Consider the following 26,572-nt stretch of genomic DNA (forward strand, 5'->3'; position numbering starts at 1 on the left):
AGAGGGTCTTTGTTTTGTTAATGCTTTGGAGCAATATGTTGAATGCCTTCACATATTAAATCTGTGTATTTTTAGCGAATTGGTGTTCACTAAATCAGAAGCAAATTTACTATGATTTACCTATTCTATACTTTCCTTTTCTACAGGACTCGCACTCAATTCTTTCAAAAAAAAAAATACTTCACTTCAGCAACCTAGAAGTTTGAAAACGTATCCAAAAAAGTACATGGGCAACACCTCCCCCCCAAAGGCATTTCAATGCAAAAAAATCTCCAAAAAAAAAAACCAGAACATTATTTATTTTTAATGATGAAAATAAAAATCAAGAATTTGACAATCTTACAAAAAGCAGGACATTTTGCCAATTTTTGGTAAAAAGTGAAATCATTTTGCAATTTTTTAACAAAAAAAAAAACCGAGAACTTTTTGACAATTATTTTGCAAAATGGTGAGAATTTTTGTCAATTTTTGGCTTTAAGCGTGACTTTAACAATTCTTGAAAAAAAGTGAGACCAATGGGAATTTTTTTGCGAAAAAGCGACATCTTTTAGCAATTTCTGGCAAGAAACTGTGTCGATTTTTCGACACAAGATGAGACTTTCGGATGTTATTGGCAGAAAATGAGACTTTGGCTGAAAGGTCAAACTTGTAAACAACTTTCAACAAGAATGTGGAAATTTTTATCAATTTTTTTTTGACAAAAAGGTTAGTGAACTTTTTCGAAACATTTTGGTAACAAGGGAAACCTATTGGCAATTTTAGGCAATTTAGTGGAAGAAAAGCGAGACTTTTGGGTAACTTTTGTAAAGAAGCGATATTTTTGGAATTTTTTTTTTGCAAAAAAGTGACAATTTACATATTAGCAATTTTTGACGTAAAATAATATTTTTTGTAGCAATTTCGATAGAAAAGGAATATTTTCTAGATTGGGCATCGTTAAGCAGGGAATAGATTCGCTCACAGCCAGCATAAGTAGGTTGCATAGGCCAGCAGATTTTATACGGAGAGGAGATATTATGTGGATTATTTAAAAAATTGGAAAGAAATATTCACTCATCTGCAAGCGAACAAAACTTTCAATATTTTTATCCATAAAACACTTTTGATGATAATCAAACTGTATTTGTGACCACTTCTGTGTAGGTACTTACTTCAACAGAATCAGGGGCCATTTTCGAAAATTAATTTTTGCCCATTTAAATCGACACATTTTACAAAATTAATTGCCAGAGAAATACATAATATGAATTTTGAAAGTTTGATCCTAAATTGACAGAAATAGTCACAAGTACATACAATCAATAATTTGAGCTCGCAGGATTAGCTCGAAATTTTATTTTAGTAATTTTGAAGGAATATTTTCAAAACGATGAATTCAGAATTCTGCTGGAGACATTAGAGCGGCTTAAATCCGACTCCAATCGGTTTTAAAGGTTGAAAATAAGGTGTAAATTTAAACATTACATTCTTATCTCGATTGAGTAAGATTTTCAATGCTGAAAAAAATTGCTAAAAATTGTTTCCAGTTGCTCGAAAATTCTTTCGAAGTTTTATTTTGAATACGATCACATCATTGATTAAAACTAAAAAATGAGAGGTGAAAAATAATTGCTTTTGATGACCTGGTCAAAATGGAACCCTCTATTTTTTTAAAAACAGTTATTTGTACATTTCTTTAAAATAAAAAATTTGGAAAACTCGCATCAATTTTTTTTACAAGTTCTTAGATTGCATTTTGAATTCAAAAAAATCAAGTGAAAAATTTCTTAGGGGTTAGGAGAGGAGTACTAATTTCTACTTATCCAAAAAGGTGCGAAATGCAATACCCATCTCGAATTTTACGAGGTACAGAAAGAGAAATGTAATTGGAAAAAATATAATTATTCCAAATCCACCCACCCTCAAATTATCGAAATCATTTCATCTAATTTTAAAAATTTTTGTATTTTGACTCACTAAAAAAATTTTTGCATTTCGTCTAAAAATGTTTTTAAAAATTCCACTTTCGACAATTTTTTTCAAATCTCAAATTTCAATGTCAGAAAACAGGAACGAAATGCTGCATTGAATTTGGGTTTCAATTTTTTTTTATTTACCTACAAAAATCATAAAATCAAAATCCAAAGAGGTCTCACTAGGGTGAGTCTTTTTCCATTTTTAAAAAAAAATTAAGGCTAAATGACCTCAAAAAGACGCGGAAGTAAGAAAAATGTAAAATTTTTAAATCAATTTTTAACCCCCTCACTCCTTCAGCGAGAACTTTCAAGTTTGAAAAAATCGAACGATTTTCAAATATTTTACGAGTATGATTTTGTTTTATTTTTTCGGGGGGGGGGGGGTTGTGTGGTTTTTTGATGTCCTCGTGTTTTTACTTTTTAGGTTACCTACAAAAAGAGCTCAAAATTCAGTTTTGTCAAGTACATAATTAGGATTCTCAAAATATTCGTTTTTTTCATCAAAAATGCTAATTTTATGATTATCACCTTTCGAGACTGTACCTGTAATTTAAATTGAACAACATTTTTCAAATTTTGAGCATTCGCAAAGGGAGATGTGTGAACCAAATAAATAATAATAATAAAAAAAGGCTTATTCTATGGTCACACTAACGAGCTTCCTGCATAGTTATTGATAAAATATAGACATTATTATCCCAAGTTTCCACCATCAAGCTTGACCCTATCACTTATCAGTCCAGTTGAATCGAATCTACGTCATTTTTATTAGCAATTTCCCGCATCAAGTAACATCAACCATCCCTGATTTAAAAACATAATTTTCATAACGTTCATTCATTACTAAACACCTCATTCGAGTCCAGCCTCCATAGAGCGAATTTAGATCTCGTCGCGTTCAAAGTTTACTTTCGCAGCTGCGAATCTCTATATGCACTAAGCACACAAGTTCAACAAAAACCAACACCATAGTAATGCCTCAGGAAGCTCGTTTATCAGATTAAAATCTCACGAAGAACACACGTGAACTAAACGCATGCAGCCAGAATGACCTCATCTCATCGTAAACCATCATCAATTCTAAATGCATTTTCTTCCCAACAACGAGAAAACTTTTTAAATGGAAAAATTCCCCAGTTCGTTCAAACACAGCACTCACATCCTTTCACACTATTACTCGTACATCTTGGTAGTCGCTAGTCGCGTATCCAGCGTACTACGTACTACGTAATATTACGTGACAAAAATAGTACACAAGTTTGTCAACTTTGTGTAAGTACATAAAAAAAAAAAGCCCGAAAGTCTCATTCTCAATAAACATCAACATTGCGAGGCAGAGGCACGCGTGAAAAAAAAGCACATACACCAAAAAAGTACATTATAAGTTACTTCTTACATTAATTACCGCGTCACGGAGTAATAAATACAAATACACAAGCCATTAGTAATTACTTTAGTAATTACACATTCGTTAATATTCGCCTCTTTTTCGACCATGTAAATATTTAAGTACACAACGTTATCGGCTTAATTCGAGACTCGAGTCATTCCGCACCCTTCTTCCCCCTTCACAGATCGCGGATTACAAATCCTACCTAACACGTGAGAGATTCCACACCCCCGACAACGTAAAAAACGGTGTAAAATCCTCAACACTTACCAGGAAATTTTGCTTCTGGGGACGCCAAATTTTACCGAGGACGTAATTATAAACGTTATTAAAAAGATTCGCGCCGTACGACCTCATAATATCGCGGTAATTTACGTTTAAACCACATACACACACATACGTATAATAAAAGAGTTCGTTCACTAAATGTACTATTTACTTCGATCGTATATCGTACAAAACCAAACTATAGGTATCGCGAAGAGCTTTTTGTTCAGTAAGTGGGTTTGAATGTGTATGTGTTTTTTTCAATTTTTATCTCATTATTCGAAAAATTAATACATACCGTCGTCAGTCGAAACACCGACGACACTGACGACACGCCCATGCAAAATAGGTACTGGTTCGCGATAAATAGCGACAAAATTGAAAAACATACTGATACTAAATAAACCGAAACCGAATCGACTGAAGCACGTATATTATCAGCTGAATATAATTTGCGATAACGCCAGTGTTTTATTTGTCTGACTTCGACAACTACGAGCTACGACAACGACGAGTAATTGCTGCATTAAGCACGCTGCTTTCAATTTCAGACGTATAGTGCAGCACATGTGGTGCTTCCACTAGGTAGAAATTTTTCTTGAAGCATAAGCGTACTCGTACCTACCTATAGATTTACAGTGAGTATTTTCATTTAATTTTGCATAATGATACGAGCATCGTCGTTTTTCTATTTCTCGTGTAAAAGTGTCGCATAATAAGAGAAGGGGATTTGGGAAAGTTCATAAAATTTGGATCTTTGAACACGAAAGTTTGAAAATGAAGAAGCCCCAGTATCCTGTTTTCTTGATAGAAGTACACTTGTACAGGTAAGATTCTAGTGTCGCCATTCATCAAATGTATCGGAGTATATCCAAAATTTCGAAAAATATTTGTAAAAAAATCGAAAACCATCATCTAGTAAAATAACGATGGTTTGTTGAAATTCCAAAAATTTGTAACATTCTTCCAACCAGAAAATTAAAAAAAAAAAGAATGGAATAAAATTCAAAAAATTCAAAAAAAGTGATGTTTAATGTGTCAAAGAAACAGGATAATAATTATGCAAAAGCAGGACAGCAAGACATGAGCAGTAATTTCATAAGGAAGTTTTCTCAAATATTTCGATTTCTCTTTAGAGAAAAGAGGAGATGAGCGGAGGGAGAGGAGGAATCACATTAAGTAAAGTTTATTCACAGGGTGTCTAACAAAATCTGAAAACTAAAAAGAAGAACCTAGGAAGGACCTTTTGGAAGGATTGGTCCCCCCCTCATTCATTTTCACAAAATTGCTAAAAAAAAAAAGCTTCAAAAATTTATAATTAAAAAAAAAACAAAAAATACCTAATCAAGAAAATACATCAAATAATGGAAATACCTAATCAATAGTGGGTTTCATTAACAAAATATTCAATTTTTTATTATATTTAATCAAGTATTTTGACGTTTAAAAAAATAAAAAATTCTGAAAAATTGAGTTTTCATTTTTCACTTGATTTTGATAAAATGGTAGAATTATTTGAAAATTCGGAAAAAAGAAAGACCTTCGGGCAAAAAGGGCTCATAATCAAAACGACAAAATTTTCCTGACCTCCTAGATCGGAAGGACTGTTAGAGAGCCTGATTCAAGACAAAGTTTGTTCAGGTCAAAATTTTCCAACTTCAAAAAAAAACTATAGGTACATGGATAGAAAAAAAAAAGAAATAAAATCAAAGAAAATTCTCAAAGAAGAAGAAAATACTTGCATGGAAAATTTCAAAGCTGCTCTTTCAAAAAAAAAACTTGGAAGATGGAAAAAAATCACAATTTTGAAAGAATAATCAAATGAGCGCAGAATTTCAACGTGAGCATGACTGAAAAAAATAAAAGGCAGGACTTCTTTTTGCAATTTTAGCAATGACTATCCCAGACAACCCTTCTGAAATCCAAAAATTCATAACCCTACTAAAAAAAAACCAGCCTAATAAATCAAATCTAAACCCCTCTCTACACGGGTGTAATAATCTTGCAATTATAAACACCCCCCCCCCCCCCCAAAAAAACGGTTGACTTCGAAAATTTTGCAAAAAACAGGATTTTTTGGCAATTTTTGACACCAAAAAAAATGACTGGATAAAAACGTTTAACACGGATAAAAAAAGAAATTTCAAAAAAATGTCAACATTTTTCCAACATTGAATAAAATTTTTTGAAGAACTGAAAATTGATATACACTACAGAAATTAAAAACTGCAAAAAAGTAAAAATTCAAAAAATTATACAAAAATATCATGTTGATTGAATTTGACTTGATGATTTTTTTGTTGAAATGTAAGCTTTTATCATTTTCCAACGTAACCAGAAAAAATGTCGAAGAAATTTAAACAAGGCAAATAAAATTTTAAAAAAGAGAAAAACTTGATTATTTCTTGTCATCTAGCAAAAATTGAAAAATCAAAAAAATATTGACAAAATGATGATTTGAAAAAAGAGCTAACTTGAAAAAATGCAAAACAGTATTTTCCTAAAAATATACAAAAATTGTATCGCTCTACATCCAACAAGCAACACAAAATCAGGACTTTCAAGAGGAGATTTTTTTCAAACACCCACATATTTCAGAGGGTGTAATGGGGGGGGGGGGGGGGATAGTAAACATTTTTCAAACAATTTCTTTCAGAACAATTTGTCATAATTTTAAAAAAGAGCTAAAAAAACTCGAATTTTTGAAAAATATGAATTGAACATTTTCAAAGCCTGATTTTAAAAACAGAAAACAGTCTAGACTTTTTGGGAATTTTGGTAAAACGCAAAACGTATGTAGGATTCATGATCAATGACCTCGATTTGGTTCGATTCCCTTTGAAGTACCTACTTCGACTGTTCTACGATATTTTTCAATAATTCTTCGATCGATAAACAATCGAAGTTTAAATTAGGTCAACATCGATTTTTCAACGAATTCAAAACTACTGAGAGTAAATAAAAATTACAAATATAGGTAAGATTCGTATAGTAAACGACCTATTTTCAATTTGATAACAACACTATACGTAAAATGCTTAGATGGTTTTGTTGGTTTCTTTGGTAACGATGTTCAAACAGAAACGTAACCGAATCTCAAACCGGCCTAATCGACATGAGTTGAAAAAAATTTGACAACTTTATTACGATTAAGTAAGTTGCTTTGATTATTGAAATGCCTTGATTGGGAATGGTGAACAGAAGTTTTAATTCGAAAAATGTTGTGGTACAACTTTTGAGGGAATTTATTTCTTTCAAATTCTTCTATCTCTCTTACTTCCATAAATACTCGTAACTTATTTCTCCCCCCCCCCCATAAAAAAACAATTACTTATGAAACAGATCAGAGAGGGGGAAAATATTAATCTAACGAAGCGAGTCATTTTTGATGATAAATGCAAGACTCGTGAAAAATCAGGACTTACCAGCTTTTACTTGTAATTATCTAAGTATTCAGAGCTTTAATTCTAATCAATAATCAAGTTTCATCTTCGAAATACATCGTTTTTCTCGATAACAACGTTTAAAAGTGAATCAAAACTTATTTTGACTCAATCCAAACAATGATGAGCGCAAATTTAAGAAAAAATTTAAACCCAAGTACATGTATAATTATTTCGATTAAATTGCACTTTGATCAGTTTTCAAAAATGGCACAGACTAGGGTGATTTTGAGGAAGAATTTTTTATTCATTCACTACTAATCACAGATTTCTACAGTCACTATCTCAGCTTCGCTCGATTTTCTTCACACGTACTCGTACAGGGGGCTATTTATAAATAAAAATAAAATAAACTCGATCGTTTCTTACCTCCGAATTTTCTCCGTCGGCTGGAACTTGTTTCTTCTCTGGCACACGGATCACTTGACCAGGGAACACAGTACGTGATGGCAATCGATTCAATATCGCTAGCTCCGATGGGGTTGTATCGAAACGAGCAGCCACCGATGTCAGAGTATCAGAAGCTTCGACCTGAAATCATGAAAAAAATTTCCATACACGTTATTGAAAATTCATCATTGAGCTTTCACATACATTAAATTATGTAACGTAAATTATTGTACACGTAAAAACACATTTTATTTCATTCAATCTCAGGGGGGGGGGGAGAATACATGAAGGAATTTCCAAGCAAAATATCTGCACACAGGACAACGCCACGACGAGACTTGGGCTGGGTTTTTTTACCTCTTCGATCATCGCTATATTTTCACATCATTCGTATGTATGTACTTCAAGAACGTGATTGTCGATCGTATACATTTATGCGAAAAACCTATACCCGAACTATATCAGTTCACTCTTCTGACCGGTTTCTATTCGGCAAAATTCTTCTTGACAAATCGACGATTCCGCAACACATCTCGAGTCTCTGCCTCCACACTACTCCATTCTCTGTATAGCCCATTCCTCATCGGCGTATTTTTAATTCACGACGTGAATTTCACGTCTAAAATTCAAATAAAAGCCAATTTTTCGCCCAAACTTACATAATATCCGCGCAGCCAGCAGTCATCTACTCGTACAACAGCCGTTTTTCTCTTTAAACAGCGCCGAATGGCGAATACACCACGGTAATAAAATACGCGGATAACATCTCTCCTTCGTTGAAATTTTCTATCATTTTTCCGCGTCAAAATTGTTAATTTCCAACAAAATACGCGAGCAAAAGTGCAATAAAAAGTATATCTAGCCCCAAGTTTGCCTAACGTAGTATAGTATACTACACGGTTAGTAATATAAATAACCAAAGAAAACTTTTCCAACCAAGATTTATAATCGTACTAAAAACTACAAACCAGATTGGTTTCCTTCTAACATGTCCACAATTTTAGTAAATATTTCTCATTTTTATCGTTTCCGATATAACTTGATTTTTTTTCCTCCCTTTAAAATTTTTTTCCATACGCGACTTATCGCTCGTTGCGTTCCTCGCTATTTCTACAACAAAATACTCGCAAACCGCCATCGCCATTCATATTGCCCCATAACACAAACGAACAAGAACAGCTTTTTAGTTTTTCTCATCGTTGTTATTTCTTCTCTTTTTTTTGACGTGAAAAATTGAAAATTTACGATATAATTCGACAAACTATAACTTTTGTAGATTAACTTCGACCTTTTTTATCTACCTAGTACCTATAGTACGGAGAAATGCGGCGACTTTGTCCATCATCGATAACGTGCTAAGAATATTTTAATGCAGAAAACTAATAAAAAAAAAAAACACTATTCAATTTCAAGTCAATTTTTCTATCTCAGTCACTCACATAGACTGTTTTCTTCTTCACCTTCTTGTCCCTAATTTCAAACAGCGTATATACAAAAGAACAATAAATCCTGTACTCAAAACACAAATCTAAACGATCCAATTATTACCTTGTATAATTACCTTGAATACAGCTCTTTACGTCTTTATATTCGTTTCAGTTTTATATACCATTTTCCTAACCAATGTAGTACCTGTGTTGTACAACAAGCCATAATTCTCGCGATTCTTCCAATGCATAGTACATTACCGATGTAAATAATACCCTATACCTACGCTAACGTACTCGCACTATAAATACGAGTTACGAGTATACACATAAGCTGATTTCAACAAAGCGTAAAATCATTATAGTGTAACAGAGATCTCAACTATACATAGGTACGAGTCCCAACGTACACAACGTGAATGTTTTACCTACAAATTCGCAATCGATTCTGAAATTTCAGCCAATTTGAAAAATAATATAGGTACCTATTTACTCGCATTATTTAAACGTTTGCTCCACGATAGCAACAAATCTCCGCAACGATGAATTGAACACAGCATCGACTCGTCCTACGTATGTAATACCTACGTGTTTACGCCAAAATAGGATTCATTCGCAGGATTTAATTCCTCTCTAGTTCATGTACATATCTTCGTAATACGTGTGCAGTAAATTCCTCTCCTGCATAGAGGTATGTAAGAGATGTATTTTGATTAAGTACGAGTATACGAGTATTTAATTTTGGCAAAATACAGTAAACCATATCTATACACATAGGCGAACCCCTTTCTCTCTTGTTTTATGCAGCATAGGCTACCATAATAATACATAATATGATAAACAGTGCACCACGCTAGTACAGTAGTACCTACAGGTAATAGTAACTATATTATGTGTATCTACACGATGGAATGGAGTAGAGGTAATAGGTACGATATATGTAGAGTGTAGTCGCGGTTCGTCGATCACAATACATTACTCGAATTATTATACTTTAATGAGTTAAAATTGTTTTTCGCAAGGTAAACCGGCAACAAGGCGCTGCGGTATACGTGAATGTAATAAATTTACCACAGGCGTCATCGCACTGTAAAGGTATTCCATCGTTTCAGTAGATTTTATACTTATTGGCATTTCCACAATGTGGAAAAATGATTGAAAATTTAGATGAAATTTCTCTAGAAATTATATAGCTAATAATTTGCAGTATATGTTTGAAAATTTGGCATGAAATGGTGGTATTTTTTTTATAAAAGCAAAATAATAACTCCTGCCACCATTTTTTTTCTTCTACATACAAGTTCACCAGTAATTACAAATTACCCATTCGTGGGTTTCTGAGAATACGTCCCAGTTGTCGAATTATTCTTCTGAACAGGGGGGGGGGGGTGGTCATCATTTATATCATGCAGAAATGTCAAGGAACTTGTCAAAAGCATGAAAGCTACAAATTTTATGATTATTTTTCGTCGTTTTATTGCGGAAAGAAACATACCTAAAAATATCATTTCTGATAATGCTGCACAATTTGAAAAAATTAAATCATTCATTGATCACGTTTGGAGAGAAAATTTAAGAAGAAACAACAAATTTGTTTCCTTCCTGCTTGAAAACAATATCAAATGGAAGTTTAATCTTGAAAATGCTCCATGGATGGAAGGTGTCTACAAATGTTTAATTTTGTTAGTGAAGAAATGTATAAAAAAATCACGTCTCTGGCATACTCAATTTTGAAAATTTGAAAACAACGTTGATAGAAATTGAAAATGTATTAAACTCAAGGCTGCTCACATTATGTGCCTAGTCATCTCAAAGACAGCATTACTCCAGCTCATTTCATTTATAATTGTAGTAACTAGTAACATTTCAGTTGACAATGAATTGGGTGTTGTTAATACAAGATCCGAATTATCCAACATTTAAAATGCTTGTAAAAAAGTTTTACAGTCGTTTTGCACCATGTAGTATAATGATTATTTATCAAATTTACGTAAAAAAGATGCTCGGTGGCATAGTGGGTTGAGCCGCAGCTTTCTGAACAAGAGGTCGTGGGTTCAAATCCCGCTAGAGACGCAGGCGTTAATGTGTAATGTATACATTGTAGTGCATTTAACATCTATTACACATTAAGCTCCGAGCACCAGAACAGCAGAGGCAACAGAAATGGACGCAATCTGTTGCCGGTATCAAAAAGCTGTAACTGGTTGAGCAACTATAGGTAGCGGTGATTACGGAACTCAGGGTTGTAAAAACCCGGCTAGTGATGTATGAGCTACTTTGTAGATAGCGTAGAAAGCAACAGGAAACTACTATGTGAAAGCCCAAAACAACATTGATTCCCTAGAATAATCGCAGTGGCAATAGGCATTTGCCTCACCCTGTTAGGGTACCACAAAAATGCGATTTCCAATGTCCTGTACAGGATAAGGAACCACGATGACAATGTAAAAAAGATGATTTGACGCAGAGAAATGCTGTTTGTCATAATACCTAGAATTGAGTTGGTGAAGCAGTACTGATACGTAGAAGAAGATGACTCTCAAGGAAAATGGAGATTGGGTGTTATTGATCAACTTAAGGGTATTCTTTACCTCTGCGAAAACGTTCGAAATATAAAGCCGATTTGTTCATTATTTCCATCGTTTGTTCATAAGATTGCGTGTAATCAAGTGAACGAATTTAGTTGTACTTATGTCCCGCAACCCACTCCCATCAGAACTTTGGGCAGAGATTTCTCTGTGAATTATCAAAATTCTTTCAATTTTTTTTCACCAATGATAATACTTTATCATTGAAAGCGAGGGTATGTAGCCATATTTTCTAATTTAGCTTTTCCAAGGGAGATCTGAGCATCAATAGTACCTCCATTCAATTCGCAATGACAGCCACAAAATGACATAGATCAAAAATATTTAGACATACCCTCGCTTTTGAATGTTTTCTGAGTAAAATAAACGAAACCCCACGAAAATCCGTCCAATAGTTTTCGCACAATCCCCGACCAAAGTGTGTAGTTTTCATCAAAAATCGCTACTGATAACAGGGGTTAGAGAATAGCCTTAATGTTAGTAAAAATGTGTCATTCCGCAGGTAAAGGGCCCATTTGGTCGATATTGAGTTAGGGGTGGGGGGGGGGGGGGTAAAGTAGACCTCCGGAGCAATCATATGAGCTGGATAGAAGCCCAAAAAGTGCAAAAAAAACCTCCAAAAAAAATCCAGAACTAAAAATTTGAAAAACTCAACTTTTGAGAAAATTGCCTTCAAAGTTTTTTTTCTGAAAAAAGCTGAAATTTCACGTAATCCGAAAACCTTCATACCTAAAATTGAAGATTATTGTTTCTGATGTCAAATATTACTACCCACCTCACCCACCTGCAATAGCGATTTTTTTTACTCAATATTTTCATGTTTATGAGTATTTTAAGCCTGAAAAACAATGATTAATGAATTTAAATTTTGCATAAAAATTCATTACTCTGTTCAAAAGCAGAAAAAAATGATTAAATTACATTTTCTGTCAAAATTCAACTTGTAAAAATAAAAATCATGAAAAAAAATTTTCAAAAAATTTCTTCCCCGGCGCGATTCGAACCCAGACTTCCTGCTACGCAATCCGTTATCAGTGTCACATGGCTAACGCTGCACCAATGTAAAACGTGTTTTTGAATGGTATACATGTTGCCACTGGCAACTAGGTGCAGTATAATTTGTAGGGTATTTTTTTGGAAGCGAATTTACTGCTAAAAAGCAAAAACGACCAAATGGGCCCTTTATAGAAAAACTTTAGTTCCGTTTTTCTCTGCTTGGGGCGCACCTGCAGCCTTGATACTTCGACACAAGATAGTCGGATATGTTCTACATCGAAATCCATCAAAACCTCGATTTTCGATTTTTTCAACTGTTTCACTAAAAACACATTTAACTCGATAAATAGAAACGACCAAATGGGCCCTTTACCTACGGAATGACACAAATGGGAATATTCATTCAGCCAATGTTAGGATCATAACTGGTATTATATTACTAAACCCATTAAAAAGTTGTATCCCTTAGAACTATTGACGAAATGAACAACTCGATTATAATCATTTAAAGTATTTGAATTTTCATCCAGATTTATTCAGATTTAAACTTATTTTTTCTCACCCCCCCCTCTGTTGAAAAAAATCAAAAAACGAAAAAAAAACTTCTATTCGTCAAAATGTTTTGTTTTTGCATCAAAATTTTACTAAAGAATCCCTTTTTCAAGAAGGAACTTTCCCTGGCCCATAAAACCATATTGGCACCTAGTAAAAAGCTCCCAAAAGTTGAAAAAAATCAAAAAATTGGGAATAAATTAGAATCCGTGAGAAATTTTCTGAAAACATCTCATTTCCACATTAGAATTTGTTCTACGAAACACTTTTTCTGAAGAAGCCCCTTCGTTGGACCCTCAAAATGATGTTGGATCTCTCGTATAGAGCCTTCAAAATTTGGATAAAATAATAAAAAAATGATTAAAAATACATGTCTGGGGAGATTTTTGAAAAAACACCTTTTCAAGAAAAAATTTCCTTTGGTTCCCTTACCCCTCAAAGTCGGTTAAAATCAACAACAAAAATGAAAAATTGATATGTACCTTATAAGTAAACAAATTTTTTGAAAATGTTTCATTTCCAGGCAGAGTACTTTGTAATAACGATATTTTCAAGAAACCCCCTCCATTGGTCCTCCAAATGATGTTATGAACTAAATTAAATTTCAACTTTCGTTCATCTATGCATAACTGAAATCTCAATATTCAATCGAGAATACTGAATACGTAAAAAAAACGCCACCCAATTTTGTATACGTTAATTAGCATAAAAAGTTACACTCGAGGTAATTTTTCAGAATTTATGAGCGTGGATGCCATGGGGAAACATAATTTTCAACTTTTTCAGCTAATTTTTGATGCTCAAAAAGGTGGCAACACTGATTTTCACCACATCTCCAAAAGGCTCTTCTGCAGACTCACAAACTGGCAAAAGGTCCAAAAGTGTACCATTTGTAGTTTTTAAGTTGATTCCGCTCGAACTTTAGGTAAAATAGCCCAATATGTTGTCTTCCAAACATTGAGCACCCCTATCTTCCCTGCAAATGCACTTCGAGGACTGCGGTTAGCGACAAACCATTCGTCATCTCTCATCGAGGTACAACCACATAAAATTTTTTTTGAAAATTGCCCATCACCATAAGTGCAAAACTGCAAAAAGCTCAGCAATTTGACAAGTAACAACCAAGCCATATTTTTTACAGATGCTAAAGAGCCATAAAAAGTTACATTAGGTAAAAATGCATCTAGCTTGTCATAAATTCACAGCTATCTACGGGCCTTAAGGCGTGGGAGGGGGGAGGTCGGTGGTCGGTCAGGTCAGCCGAAAATGAACTCAATAAATGACAACAACTATCAAAATACCACCTACAATAAATTACATCCATTTCCTTCAAAAAAAAAAAAAAAAATGTATCCTCGCAATTTCTATGGAATTTTTTCACTTAAAAATATACTTACGCTTGGTATGAAAAATCACCAAAGTCAAAAAATTTTCAATTTTCAAAATTAGTATAAGTACTTAGGTGTAGGAAAAATTACAATTTTTCGTATTTTCTGAAGAAGCTGGCCTGATTTCTTGAACAGCCTACAGTCACAACGTCAAATTTTGACAACTAAATTTGTTTAAAATTATTTTGGATTTCTGTGGAATTCGATAATAATATCTTTTCAAAACATTTTCTCAAATTAAAATTTTAAATTCAATAGTTCTTTCTGTCAGAGTCAAAAATTGTGGCTAAAATATTAAATTTTGAACATTTTTTTTCTGAGGTCATTTCACAACAGTTTTTTTTTGGCAAGGGTTCATAAAATTTTAAGAAAAAGTTTCAAACATTTTTTTCTATTGAAATGGAAATAAAAAAAACCTCCCTCCACCTGTTGAAAACATAACAACGCTAAAAAAAACATACATAAAGTTGACTATAAAATCCTAACGAAAATGCAATAAGCGTAAAAGATGGAGAGCACGTAATTGGCATTCAATTTAAAGATTATTTACGTACATTCGTGAAAATATCACGTTCTAAGATATTCCTCCATCGCCTACCAGACCGCAACAAATTCAAAAAAATTGCTCGTGAATAGATCAAAAAAAAGAACTAGGTACGAAATTTTCAAACATATAAGGATATGCACAATGCACATAAATAGTGCTTGTTCATATGCCTAAAAATGTACAGTTTGGTCCATTTGATCCACAGTCTCCACAGGATGGTAAAAAAAATACAACACAACGAAGGAACGATCGACTAATGAAGACTGAGAACTGTGCTGGTTCCAAGGAGGGTACAACACTGAGTCAGAAGGCATATAAGAAGGTGGTATGTCTACGTGGAATGCGAGTTGCAAATGCTCGATTTTCATTTATTATTTATCGATTCGATATAGGTATAATAATCATATCGAACGTGCGTTGTGTGTACACTGTCTATACTCTATAGCCATATTTCTAGGATAATAATTTCGAAATAATAATATTTCGTTTACCGAATACGAATAATACATACATATAATATAAGTACATACTCGTATTCGTTATTCGTCGCATATGTGAAATACCCCTGCACATTTCTATCGTATTTGTTCTATGAATCGTATACATACAGAATAAGGGTTAATTGTACAGAAGGGCGAGCATATTGCGTAATTCATATTAAAAAACGTTCATTCGACGATGGTTTAATTAAAAAGATTTTTTACTCCATCTGGTATGAAACCAAAACGTATAATATAGGATTGAAAAACACCAGCTTTTATCGGTTATTGACGAAACGAATATGTAATATAAACTCAACGTCGATGCAGAGGGGTAATGGGGGCAAGTTTTAATTAATTTTCGTGGCGCAGAAGGCCTCAAATCGAGCCAGAATCAGAAACAATTTTAAAATCTGTCCGCCAGCGTGAAAGAGGTCTGCAGCCGGATTCAAATTGACGTATATCTAATTTAAATTCGACCGAGAGAACAGTCGCCTATCTAGATATTGTGTAATCAGATGACAAGCGACGAATAAGGAACAACACAAAGAAAACATGGTGGAAAAAAGACGCTTAGCTTAATGGCTCAAAAGTACGGCACGAGGAGAACATTTATGTCAATTTACGTGTCTGGTGTTTTGAAAGTCTAAAGCAACGGACACCTCGCCTCGGTCGTCAAATGCGCATTATACGGTGCAGCCTATTGAAAAATTATTACAGAAAAGTTCGACATCAGCTGCGTCATTGTTGCTACTATAGGGGATATTTCTTCGTTCGATTTAGTCCCTTCAAAGTAATTTTTTCCCATGCTTAGGAAGGTACGTGAGTTTGTAATCGATCATTTTTTAGAATCAACTTGAAAATAATTATAATTTTGTTTAAAATAGGTAGGTACACGAAAAAAATAATAATTTTGGAAGTATGAAAATGAATTAATTTTGTTCAAATAAGAAAATTCCAGACAGGTATCTTTAGAGAGAATTCGCCGAAAATTTCAAAATTAATTCCGGTGATTAAAAATTTGACAGTAGAGAATTTAAAATATAAATTTTCAAAATAAGCCTACGTAAGAATTTTTTCACATTAGTATCCGGAGAATTGAAAATCCCCTTCATTATCCACTTCCCACAAGGCCAAAAACAGCCTGAAAACAATTCCACACTCAAAATTTGGCAAATTGAATCGTGTAACACTCAATTCTACGACCTATACGAATAATAACATTAAATTTCAAACCACGGGGTGAATTAACCAGACATTAGAGGGTTGAATTATCAGTACTATGAATCGAATAAATTTGGCACATTTTTCGCATTAAATACGCAAATATACAATATCATTCGCGCCAACGAATCGACTGGCAAATCGCCATCATAATCCGCGTAAATTCGCGATTTATTTAAACGTTTTATTACCATACTAATTTTCAATTAACTCGAGGAATTTTTTTCATCTCTGTGAAAAATGACAAAATACAGCTCGCATTTCTCGAGCGTTTCGTCGAGTCGAGAGTCGAGGTTTTTTTTATATTGATATCACGAGGATGTAATGGAATAAAAACGATGTTATCGCGATGTGACTCAAAACGATCGATATTTTTAGTATTTTTTCCACGACGTTATTTTATTTTCAAATGAGAAAATAATCAATCCATCATCGATTGTTGGTCCATTTCGAGGTATTCAAAAATCACTGAAATACTTTAAAATTTTTCAGTTCTCAAAAAAAAAAAAACAACAACAACAATTGAATTCAGCAAGCATTTAAGCCACGAGGAACGAATTTGGAGAATCCGTCGTCAAATTTTCTGCACGGGTCAGCAAGGAAAGTCAATTCCAGTCTGTAGGTGCTAATTTTCATTTGAACCTTTTTAATGAAGATTTTCTTAGTAACTGTAAAAGTGTGCAAATCCGCTGGAGGTTCTGGAATGGCCCAAAACGCTCAACAATTGATTCTAGAAGCTGAAAACAAGGTGTAGATCATATTTCTGTATTAAAAATATGCTAAAAAATGTTTGTAAACGACGAATTTTTCCTATTTTTTTTCTTTCGAAAAATCGACGAAGAAAAATGTTGGGTTCAAAAATGGCAGAAAGGTATTTTGAAAATTTGTACTCATTGGGGTCACAAGGAAGGTCAGGTAAATTCCAGTCTACAGAAGCTGAATTTTATTTCAGCCTTTTTCGTTTTTCGTGAGAATCTCTTCAAAACTGGAAAACCCAGAAATGAGCTGGAGGTTTCAAAATGGCTCAAAACAACTGCAATTCGATTCGGAGAATTGGAAATAGATTAAAAACCAAATTTCAGGCTCTTATTTGAATTTAATCAAATTTCCGATTTCGTTCAAAAAAAATGGAATATGAGTCTTTCGAATACGGAAATTTTTCAAAATTTGAAAAACAAAATTTAGCATCTAAGAGTCAATGAGATGAGAAAAATTTATACTTGAACATCGTTTACAAAATTTCAATTTTTGGAGAAAACTGACAAGGAATCCTCTCGAGGTGCCCACCTTCAATTTGAACGGGACCGCGAGTTTTAGAAAGAGCATGGTTTGAACCCCACCCCCTCCTCCAAATTAAAAATTCCAGCAGTCCCAATTGAATTTTTGAAAATTCAAAATTGACTATTTTCGGCGTTTTGTTTGTTTGTTTGTTTTTAAACGTTATATTCATTCGAATTTCACCATTTCTGGTCATTCTGAAGCCTCCAGCGCGATAATTTCAACTGTCCAGAATTTCAAAATTTTTGTTAAAGGCACGGAAATTTTTTTTGGGTGACTAAAAATTTGGGTAACAGCTCACTCTCGACCCGTTCAAAAAACTTATCCTGATATGAGAAAATTTTCACGATCAATTTTCAAATTAGAACTTTGGAAAATACAAATGAGCTACCCAAAGAGCAACTTCAATAGCTGAGAAAGGTGACGGGAATATCGCGAAATCGACATTTTTTCCATCTATGTACATTGATGCATAGGGTAGGTAGATAGATTATTCGATATTCTTCATACTGCTCGACTCATCATATTCTACAATATTGAAATATTTCCCATCAGAAAGAAAATTTGATCACCTCAGCGACATTTACATTATACGAACAGTCGAACATGGTAAGCTATTTCATGCATACATTCGCACAAAACTCTGTCTGGTATTTTTGTTATTGGCCCTACGTGTGAATATATTCATAAGAAAAATATACCTTTGTCAGTACATTTTTTCCTCCAAGGTACATCGACCGGCCATATTAGTGTAATATTTTCATTAAACATTATGCTAAAGGATTTTAACTAAATTCAGTGCAAATATTAATTTTGGGTTGAAAGTCACTCAGAAAAAATGTCAGCTTCAGAGGTACCCCTGGAGGGAAGATGAGGGTCATTAAAGAGGATACATTTTTGGATAAATCTTGCTTTTATTCGCTTCAGCTCCTACTCAACCTGTTTAGGAAAAAATGGCACAGTTCCAAAAGGTGATACTTGAAATTCTACCTCGACACTAGGCCAAATTGCCATCAAAATCTAATCGTAAGACCACTTTTAGGGTTATACTGAGAGATTAAAAATGTAAAAATTGTTCAATTTTAGAGTACGTTTGTGTTCTAAATTTTTTTTTATGAAAAAAAATATACAATATTGTGCATTAGTTATGCCAAAACGTCGAAAGATATCATTTGTGAAACTGGAGAAATTTTTGGAATGCACTAGTGCCAAATTTTTGGTCATTATTTCCAATTTTAAAAAGTTGAGAAAAATGGCCAAAAAATTATCAACTTTTTTTTTTTTTTTTTTTTTTTGAAATTGGCAATACCTAAGTAATGTTTGAAAAATTCTCAACTCGAATTTACCGATTTCAAAATTTTCAAAATGCTCAGTAGAACCCTAAAAGTGGTCTTAGATTTTGTTGGAAATGGCAGGCCGACGAAAAATCTCAAATGCTATATTTTAAAACCGGACAATTTTTGCGAAACAGGTCAACTAAAACATGGAGCGAAAAAAACCACAATTTTTTCGAAAAGTCCCCTCTTTGAGAACCCATACCTCTCCTCCAGGATCACCTTCGAAGCTAAAATTTTGTTTGAGTGACTTTCGACTTAAAATGACCCACCGTTCGTAAACTTTGTCACAATCCAAGCACGCGAATTTTTTTTCTGAATCCACCCTGACATACTGATGATAAAACCCATTCGTCGTCTTCGACATCCACATACACACAACCGTGAAATTTTATAGTACGACGACGTAGGTAACATACCAATAAGGCATAAGGCCAATATCGGTGTGGCGATGAAATAACAGCGACGCTCTATTGAAAAGGCACGCCGAAGTTAATCGTGTAAATTGGAGCTTTGCGCCACACCGCGCCTCACAAATTTTACATCGACGACGACGACGAGAGACGAGAAACACACCGACCAAATTACTCAACCCTTTTGACGCAATACCCATCAGCAACTTGGGGCAAACTTTCGCTGCGTAATACGAGCCTACTTAGGTAACTTGGTAGTATAGGCATACAATGAACACAGTCAGCAGTAAACAAGATGCGTACATAAGAGAGCAAACGCAGCACAGAACATCAACCTGCGTATACATAGCAGAAGCATTACGATTACGACACGATCGCATCGAAAAGATACCTAGACCTACTACCTTAACGTATGTGTACGAAGATGAGGAAAATAGTAACGTAGTTCGCAGCATCATTTAGCTTACCCCTTTACCTCCTCCAATCGACTACAGCACACGCCTTCAACCTCTCAATAAAATTTATCGTCTTAGAAATCAGATAAAAACATTAACCATACCCTCTGCTTCAGTTAGCACACCCCTGCACACTGCACAGTGTACTGTACAGTACCAAATTACTAATATCTTCTTATCAATATTTCGTCGTCGAGATATCTACCAGCATGCCGATCTGTTTCTCTCTCATTTTCTCACTCGGCTCGTCCTTTTTACTCTTTCGATTATCAATAATCACTTTATCAATTATTCCAAAATACATTATCAAAGGGTATAGGAGGATTAGGTACGGTTTTGGGCCCAGAAATGGATTTCGACGAAATTCACACCAAAGGTTACCCATGATGAGAAGATACGCTCAAAAAATTTTCAGACCCCCAGACCTTTTTTTCAGGGGGGAGGGGCCAAAATGTGTTTTTTAAACTTTATTTTCCAGTGTTTCGCCAAAAGTAGATAAAAATTTCGCGTTTTTTTGTATCGATTCTTAAGGGTGAGGGGAAGCCCCTGAAATTTTTTCAAAATTTTTCGGACCATTTTTCACCAAATTGTGGCGTTTTGAAAATTTTGAGCGGCCATTTTGTAAAGAAGTTGCGGAGGTACAGTCACCATTTTTTTTCCTAAAATACGTTATTTAGTCAAGATTATACCATAAAAGTTTCAACGAGTTTGAGTTGGTGCAACATTGTCAAAAAAAATAAAAACTGACCACGCGTCATATTTGCCGGGGGTTGGGCATGATAGTCCACGGCGCTATCGTGGGAAGTTACGTAGCGTTCGCGCGCGTTACTGTCGTTCGTGGTTGTCTCATAGTCCAGTCAAATAGGGGGGAAAAATGGGTGAATCACCTACTCGTTATGCCGATCAAATATTTTTTTGTGAATATTGTCAAGAGTAGTGTGGTGAACAACATATTAAAATCCCCCCGACCCCTCCCACAGTGGATCACACCCCTTCAAAATCAGATTTTCGTTAAAAACTTCTAAAATATCAACTTTCGAGTAGAATGAGCTTTGTGATCATTTTATGCCCTCTCAAATACCTATCGAATGATCTATCAACCAACTCCCTAGCCCCAAGGGGGTGGCGCTACGATCCCTCGAAGTGACGTAATTTTTAGAAATGGGCTCCGTGAGCTGTTGGATTGATATTTGCATGTTAGGTAGGTAGGTACTAGGTAGGTAAAGGTACTTAACGAGGAACTTCCGCATTGAAAGTTTCAGATCTCCAGACCCCCTCATCCCATTTTTGAAAAACACCCTTTTTCTGGAATGGAATAAAAATTATTTTCTCAGCCCCATGTGAACCGATTTTTCTCATTTTTAAGTACGTTGTAAACATTTGTAAGGGGTGTACCCATAAGAAATTTCAACCCCCTCCCTTCATATTTACCCCCTCATAATGACGTTATGATACTGGTGTCGTTCGAACCTCCCAAGCGCAAATGTTGCGTCAGATTTTGTTTTACACTTACCCGGCCCCTGTAGAAGCTCCGGAGGGGCTGGGTGCGAGTAAAACGAAATCTGACGTTTGTATTTCCATTCGGGTAGTTCGGTTCACTTGAAAACTACACCAATATTATAAAAGTAGTTCCGTTTAAAAAACAGTAGAAATTGAGGAGGGGACTGAGGCCCTGGAGAGGCCAGGTAGGTGCAAAACAAAATCTGACATTAAATTTGTGCTCCGTAGGTTTGAAACATATGAAAACACCAATATCATCAAAATAACTATATTTCAAAAATATTAAAAATTGAGGAGGAGGCTGAAGGAGTGAAGACACTTGAGGGGGGGGCTTGATGAGTGCAGCAGAAAATCTGACGTCATATTCGTGCTTAGTGGTATCGAATCATGCGGAAACGACACCTCACTCATTAATAGTTAATTCTTCCAAAATACTCATTTTACCCCCTCTATGACTCGTTTTTTCAAATTTTCACCATGACGGACCTGCCAAAACAAAAATTTCGAAAAAATATATGATATTGAGGGGTCGTAAATACATCCAAAAAACATGTTTAGAAAATTGTTCCTCGCAATTTTCATTGTTAAAAAACATGAAATAAGACGAAAAAACGCCATTTCGAGGGGTATATATGAAGGGAGGGGGTTGACATTTCTGACAATATTCACCAAAAAATATTTGATTGGAATAACGAGTATGTGGTTCACCCATTTTTCCCCCCTATTTGACTGGACTATGAGACAACCACGAACGACAGTAACGCGCGCGAACGCTACGTAACTTCCCACGATAGCGCCGTGGACTATCATGCCCAACCCCCGGCAAATATGACGCGTGGTCAGTTTTTATTTTTTTTGACAATGTTGCACCAACTCAAACTCGTTGAAACTTTTATGGTATAATCTTGACTAAATAACGTATTTTAGGAAAAAAAATGGTGACTGTACCTCCGCAACTTCTTTACAAAATGGCCGCTCAAAATTTTCAAAACGCCACAATTTGGTGAAAAATGGTCCGAAAAATTTTGAAAAAATTTCAGGGGCTTCCCCTCACCCTTAAGAATCGATACAAAAAAACGCGAAATTTTTATCTACTTTTGGCGAAACACTGGAAAATAAAGTTTAAAAAACACATTTTGGCCCCTCCCCCCCTGAAAAAAAGGTCTGGGGGTCTGAAAATTTTTTGAGCGTATCTTCTCATCATGGGTAACCTTTGGTGTGAATTTCGTCGAAATCCATTTCTGGGCCCAAAACCGTACCTAATCCTCCTATACCCTTTCAAATAATTTTTCAAACATATTCCTCAATTTTTATTCGATCGAGATTCAGCCTTCGTTTCATTCATAACTGATTAAAAAAAATTTCGAATGAAAAAAAAGAAAAATATTGTCGTTCAGAAACAAAAAAAAAATCCACATCGAGTCTCGCGTCTATGAAAATCGTCAACTTTCGTATACATGCTGCTGCGCGCTTCTCGTATCCAGCATAATATAGAATCTATTTTCCGCGACGCAATTTCTTTCCACTCGATACGAGATGCTTCCTACAGGTGCAGAAACGAGAGAGGACAATTTTTTGACACCGACGTGCCCCCATTTCGTAGTTTTCGTTTCACAATAGCGATACATTTTTATTCACTCTCTCCTCCGTTCATCTCGCTTCATTTTCCTCGTAGTAGTACGTACGTAGGTACATCCACGATGAAGATAACACCACCACCACCAGTCATCGCCGCCAACAATCGAACAAAAACAAAAACACAAAAAAAAAGAGCAATGAATAAAACCGAAAGAGATAGAAAGAGGAAAAAAAAAACAAAAACAAAATCTCGAGACAAAATACACAAATAGTTCCCGGCGATGACGACACGAAAACTAAGCCAGGCGAAACAATGAATACAAAAATTCAAAAGATATAGGTATAGAGGTAGACTGGTGGTAGAGAGGTAGGTATTATAGAAAAACTCAAACTTGCTAGTCGTACCTAGTACACCAATGCCAAGAATTCGGTCACGACCAAATGACATATACAACACTTTGGAAATTTCCTCCATTTTCCGACGTCGTCTCTTCTTGCCTGATGCATCTCCTCCTCGCTTTTCTTCTCATCTATTATCCAATATTTTTACGCCTTTGCTGCGTTGTCTCGCGCTTCGACGTTCTATTTATTTTCTATCTCGTTCTATCTTTCCTATATAGTATACCATTACCATTACGATCGAGTGGGTATTTTTCGTATAGACGACGAATGGCGATTTTTTTTCTGTCGTGAGATGAGTGCCGTATACGTACATATGTGCTTATACAGGGTGGCCCATCAAACGTCTGTTGTACAGTACATACGTATGGGGTGTTCCAGAATAACCTTTCACATTTTGGTAACCACTGATCTGTGTTCAAGTGGAGCTAGGGGAATGGTAAAGGCGGTTCTAGGTAGCCAAAGCATGCCGAATTATGTTTCAATAGTTATTTTTTGTCCTGGAGAAGTAGATGGCTGTACAGTGTACGTTTACTGTGAAGGTCTTTTTTTAAAAATAAAGACTCCTGGACCCCTTCACTCTTTACTCATCGGTAACGAAGCTCATTTTTATCTAAACAGTGAAGTGAATATACAGAATGTGCGCTTCAAGTGTACAGAGAATCTTTTGATAATACTCGAGAAACCTCTACACGCCGTCAAGTTGACTGTTTGGTTGGGCGTGGCTAAAGTTGGTGTAGTGGGACCATGTGTGTTTAATGAAACAGTGATGGTGAGGGGTAAGGCAAAATGTTGAACAAGTTTCTTGTTCCTGAACTGAAAGGCAGATAAAATAGAGTTACTTACTTGGTTCCAACATGTTGGAGCTACCTATCATTCAGAGACCAACACAATATGTTTAGCGCGTGAGCACTTTGGACATTGAATAATTTCGTTGAACACAGAAATTTAAAGGCCACCTCGATCCCCTGATTTTTCAGCCTATGATTTTTTTTTATGGAGTTACCTCAAGTCAAAAGTGTATCAGGATGAATCTAGGACTCTGAAACATCTTCTAGGTAATCTTAATCGTGAGTCGAGACTGATAGGAAGAGAAGTGTTCAATAATTTGAAAAAATGTTCGGTTGAATGTGTCAAAAATGATGGAAAATATCTCGATGAAAAAATTTTTAAAACTTGATTTTTAATGGAAACTCAAATATACGGTCTAAAAACGGCATGTTTCTACTTCATTTTGGTTGTAAAAGAATTTTTGTAAACATTTTTCTCTCAGAGTAATAAGAAAAACAAATGTGAAAGGTTATTCTGGAACACCCTGTATTATGAATTCAGATGAAATGAAATACTCAGAGAAAAAATCCTGATTTGAGCATTGAATCTGTATGGAATTTTGTGAGATAGAAATCAGGTATTGAAAATTCGTTCTGTGATATCACACAAGACAAGTACCCTTCCCCCAAGTCCCAACAGAAACATTGAAAAATTTTCAGCCAATCATTATTATATTACAGGAACCAAAATTTGACCAATACCTACTACATATATAAGAATGATGGAAAGCTGAAATTTGGTTTTTACACGATTTTTGACTGTCCGAATCGATTGGTGGCAGTTTTGAAGAAATTTGGTGCCTTCTGTAATTTCGTAAATTTTTCAGCTTTTCGCCCAAAAAAATTAAAAAGGGCTTAAATGTAACTAAATTTCCACATAATCTGATTAACCTCTCTCGCAACTCTTTCAATTGATCAACGCCCTCAAAATTGTCTCCGCAGGTTCAAATCAATGCCTTTGTATTTTTTACAATAACATGAGAACTGAAAATTCAGAAACCTGCATTGAAGGCTCCAAAACGGCTCGAAACCACACTCAATCGATTCGACAGAAAAAGGGAGTCTTGATAACGGACTATAGACCCAATTTTAGCTTTCCTATTTCGGTTTGACCAAATTTTGATCTTTTTGTAGAAAACGAGCCACATGAATTCTCAAACTTTAATCCAAAATCAAAAAAAGAAACTCATGACCTTGAAATATGGGTGGAGTTTCTTTTTGAAAAAAAAAATGATTTTTTGATTGTTCTCAGCTCTGCTAGGTAGAAAGGTTTTCTACAGGGAAAAAGTTTTTTTTTTTGCTTTTCAAACTCAAATTTTTCATTGCTTTCAGTTGCTATTGCCAGCTTTCGCTGCATTGATCATCATTTATTTTAAATTGGCTAAAAGTGAAAAAGTTTCGATTATCAAAATTTCTCGATAACAAATTCCAAGTTATATTTAGTTCTATGGCAAAAAATCTACGAAGTCAGCTCTTTGACTGTCAGTAAGCGATCCTACCTCAAATCACTTCAAATTTTTTATCAGGAAAAATTTTGTTCAACAAAAACTACCCATTTCTAGTTCTCTTTACACACAGCAAAAAAATATGCATTTTATTGCGGAAATTGTGAAAAGCGTGAATTATTAAATCAAAATTATAATTTTTCCAAAATCGAGTACATAATATTAGAAGTGCTGCATTTTTAATTTTTTTGTTCTAACTTCGATATTTTCCATCGCAGTTTTATTCGATGAAAAAAAATTCTTACGCAAAATAATGTTGATCCCCCCTCCCACCCCTCTATTGAACCGACTGAAAAATTTCCTTCAATAAGGTACCTAAAAAAATGAAACAACATGCTAAAGCAGAACAAAAGCAGGACTTTTGGCAGAACATTTTTTCAAATGTTTCAATTTAGGAGGGGTGAAGTTATCCATTTTATATCTGAAATTTGTATTCTATAGATACCTATGTAACAAATATTCAAATAATCATCTATGTAATGCTTAACCTGATACGATGGCAGCAATGCTGCCGCATGTATCTCAAATAAAGAAAGAAAGAAAGAAGCCAGAATTTCTGGGGCCAAAATACTCGTATTTCCAAAAAGAACTAGAAAAAATGGAAAAAAATTCTGTAAGAAAAAAGCAAATCTAA

The 26,572-nt window shown here is 34.7% G+C and overlaps 1 protein-coding gene across 11 annotated transcripts in view; it reads right to left on the bottom strand.

Moving 5' to 3' along the window:
• Positions 1-26,572, bottom strand: part of mtd (mustard) — a 443,203-nt gene that overhangs the window by 85,578 nt on the left and 331,053 nt on the right. For 10 of the 11 annotated variants that reach the window (XM_065358692.1, XM_065358688.1, XM_065358686.1 and 7 more), the window contains one exon: positions 7,425-7,586. In XM_065358692.1, the coding sequence (XP_065214764.1) occupies positions 7,425-7,586 (162 nt within the window). Of the gene's footprint in view, positions 1-3,615; positions 3,800-7,424; positions 7,587-26,572 lie in introns of those variants that run through there. The other variant, XM_065358696.1, reaches the window with a different exon arrangement.

Source organism: Planococcus citri, chromosome 3 (assembly GCF_950023065.1).
Source record: "Planococcus citri chromosome 3, ihPlaCitr1.1, whole genome shotgun sequence".
Classification (NCBI taxonomy): Eukaryota; Metazoa; Arthropoda; class Insecta; order Hemiptera; family Pseudococcidae; genus Planococcus; species Planococcus citri.